The 3686-nt window shown below is 38.5% G+C and overlaps 1 protein-coding gene across 1 annotated transcript in view; it reads left to right on the top strand.

Moving 5' to 3' along the window:
* Positions 1-1329, top strand: part of LOC107121497 (zinc finger protein OZF-like) — a 1495-nt gene extending 166 nt beyond the window's left edge. Inside the window, exon 2 of the mRNA XM_015424406.1 lies at positions 3-1329. Coding sequence (XP_015279892.1) covers positions 3-1232 — 1230 coding nt within the window. The 3' untranslated portion in view covers positions 1233-1329. The remainder of the gene's footprint in view (positions 1-2) is intronic.
* The last annotated feature ends 2357 nt before the right edge of the window (positions 1330-3686 follow it).

Genomic DNA, 3686 nt, shown 5'->3' with positions numbered 1-3686 from the left:
AGGAAAAGTACAAATCACAGCTTTTTGAGAACCGACAAATAAGTAGAGGAGAGAAACCTCTTGAATACGCAAAAAAATTGAGTTTGAATGGCCATTTTCAACGTCCAAAAAGAACACGCACAGGGGAGAAACCTTTTGAATGTTCAGCGTGTGGAAAGAGATTCATTACAAGTGGCACTCTTCGAGTGCATAAGAGAACCCACACACGAGAGAAACCATATGAATGTTCAGAGTGTGGAAAGAGATTCAGTACGAGTGGCAATCTTTATTTGCATAAAAGAACCCATGCAGGGGAGAAACCTTTTGATTGTTCAGAGTGCGGAAAGAGATTCAGTAAAAGTATCCATCTTCGGTATCATCAAAGAACCCACACAGGTGAGAAACCTTTTGAATGCTCAGAGTGTGGAAAGAGATTCAGTATGAGTAGCCATCTTCAAAACCATCAAAGAACCCACACAGGGGAGAAACCTTTTGAATGTTCAGAGTGTGGAAAGAGATTTAGAATGAGTAGCAGTCTTCAGTATCATCAAAGAACCCACACAGGGGAGAAACCTTTTGAATGCTCAGAGTGTGGAAAGAGATTCAGTATGAGTAGCCATCTTCAAAACCATCAAAGAACCCACACAGGGGAGAAACCTTTTGAATGTTCAGAGTGTGGAAAGAGATTCAGTCAGAGAAGCCATGTTCAAAACCATCAAAGAACCCACACAGGGGAGAAACCTTTTGAATGTCCAGAGTGTGGAAAGAGATTCAGTATGAGTAGCCATCTTCAGTATCATCAAAGAACCCACACAGGGGAGAAACCTTTTGAATGCTCAGAGTGTGGAAAGAGATTTAGTATCAGTAGCAATCTTCAAAACCATCAAAGAACCCACACAGGGGAGAAACCTTTTGAATGTTCAGAGTGTGGAAAGCGATTCAGTCAGAGAAGCAATGTTCAAAAGCATCAAAAAACCCACACAGGGGAGAAACCTTTTGAATGTTCAGAGTGTGGAAAGCGATTCAGTCAGAGAAGCAATGTTCAAAAGCATCAAAAAACCCACACAGGGGAGAAACCTTTTGAATGTCCAGAGTGTGGAAAGAGATTCAGTCAGAGTAGCTATCTTCAGGATCATCAAAGAACCCACACAGGAGAGAAACCTTTTGAATGTTCAGAGTGTGGTAAGAGATTCAGTCAGAGAAGCCATGTTCAAAAGCATCAAAGAACCCACACACGGGAGAATTCTTTTTAATGTTTGGGGTGTGGAAAGAGATTCAGTACGAGTTGCATTCTTCCATATCATGAAAGAGCCTACACAATGGAGAAGCAGATCAGCCGATATCATAATGCCCCCCATATAAATTAATGGTGCGACCTCATTTCGAGTACTGTGTACTGTTCTGGTCACCACACCTTAAAAAGGATATTACAGCTTTGGAAAAAGTGCAGAAAATGGCAACTAGAATGATAAAAGGGTTGGAACACTTTCCCTATCAAGAAAGGTGAAAGCGTAGTCAGTAGTCAAAATGAATGTATTACCAAGATTGATGTTTTTGTTTCAAGTGATCCCAATTGTTAAAGATGTAAAAAATTTTCAAAGGTGGCAAAAAGAGATTTCAAAATTTGTATGGGCAGGAAGAAAACCCAGAATCAAACAAAAAATCTTACAAGATGCGAAAGATAGAGGAGGTTTTCAATTGCCGAATTTTAGATTGTACCACGAAGCGGTGTGTTTGACATGGCTGCAACAATGGGTTACGCTTAGTAACATAAAACTTTTGGCACTGGAAGGTCATGACTGTAAATTTGGTTGGCATGCATATTTGTGGTACGATAAACAGAAAGTTGATGGTTTTTTTAAGCACCATTATATTAGGAGGAATCTATACGATACATGGAATAAGTATAAGAGGTACTTCTCGGATGAGAGACCTCTTTGGATTGTCCCTGCAGAAGTTATAACACCATTTACTGTCCATAAGGGGGGAAATTGGGTAACGTATAGAGACTTATTGAAAACTGAAGGGAAAAATTTTGTAATGAAGGAACAAGATGAAATAACTGTTAAATATGGGTGGCTTCAACATAGACAAATAACGGAATTCTTTAAGAAAGATAAAAAACGTATGGTTTTAGAGAAAAATTGAATGAAATAGAGAGGGTATGGTTTGAAGGGGAGAAAAAAGTAATTTCAAAAGTGTATAAAGTGCTGTTACAATGGTATACTGAAGATGAAGTAGTAAAAGAATCAATGATAAAATGGGCTATTAATATGAATAAAGAAATTACAATGTCATCATGGGAATTTTTATGGAAAAAAGCGTTAAAATTGTCAACTTGTATTAACTTAAAAGAAAATTGTTATAAGATGATGTACAGATGGTATATGACACCTAAAAAGATTGCTAATATGAATACCAATATGTCTAGTAAATGATGGAAATGTAAAAAAATGGAAGGCTCATTTTATCACATGTGGTGGACTTGTGAAAAAGCTAAAAACTTTTAGGCTGAGATTCATGAAGAAATGGAGAAAATTACAAAGTGTAAGTTTAAAAAAGAACCAGAAATTCTACTATTGGGACTGAAAATGGAAGAAGTTAATATGGAGAAAAGAACTTTAATGTGGTATATGATTACGGCTGCAAGAATGACATATGCCCAATACTGGAAACAAGAACAAGTACCAGAAGTTAATGATTGGATAAGAAAACTACTTTTTCTGGTAGAAATGGACAAAATGACACGAAAATGGAAAGATATGGAGGCAGAAGATTTCTTTGAGGACTGGAAAGATTTAAAAGAATATTTGGGAAAAGACAGAGATGTAAAAGATACTTTGTTTTGTTTTGATAATTATTGAAATATAGTACAATAGGAATAATTTGATTGTATTTTAAATAATTGTTACCTGTAGAAAAAATGTATACTTGGGAAAATCAGATATTGAAGTATGGGGCTGGAGGTCGGAGCACTGCTGGAAGCCGGTTGAGGGGGAAAGGGTGGGGGGTAGGATATAGGTTAGGGTTGTATTGCTGAACATAAATGTATGTTAATAGGTCTAAATATATCCTAATAAAATGTTTTTTTTTAAAAAGAAAGAAAGGTGAAAGCGCTTGGGACTCTTTAGCTTGGAGAAATGATGGCTGAGGGGTGACAGGATCGAGGTTTGTAAGATTTTGCATGGGATAGAGGAGGTAGAGGAAGACGTATTTTTCTCCCTTTCTCAGAATACAAAAACTCGTGGGCACTCCATGAAATTGCTGAGCGGTCTGGTTAGAACGGATAAAAGGAAGTACTACTTCACCCAAAGAGTGATTAACACGTGGAATTCACTGCCACAGGAGGTGGTGGTGGCTACAAGCATGGACAGCTTCAAGAGGGAATTAGATAAACACAAGTGGAGACTCGCAAGAAACTTGCGGGATGGTTATCCTATTCCTCACGCCTTTGCTTCCTCCTGACTCCCCCTACCTCTCTCACACTCTTTTTCCCTTCTGCCCCCCCTTCTTTCTTTCTCTCCTCCATGTATGGTTTGGAGGTTGGAGTCTATGGCATTATACTGGCCTATAGTTTCTCCCCTCCTCAAATCCCACCCTCCCCAGGCTCCACTCCTCAAATGTCCAGGAATTTGCCAACCTGGAGTTGGCAACAATTTCCTTCCAACAGCCAACCTACTTTTATCTGCCTCTCTGTCTTCAACTTT

Source organism: Gekko japonicus, unplaced genomic scaffold (assembly GCF_001447785.1).
Source record: "Gekko japonicus isolate JY-2015 unplaced genomic scaffold, Gekko_japonicus_V1.1 scaffold9428, whole genome shotgun sequence".
Classification (NCBI taxonomy): domain Eukaryota; kingdom Metazoa; phylum Chordata; class Lepidosauria; order Squamata; family Gekkonidae; genus Gekko; species Gekko japonicus.
Note: the sequence above shows the minus strand (reverse complement) of the source record. Positions and strands in the feature narration are given on the sequence as shown.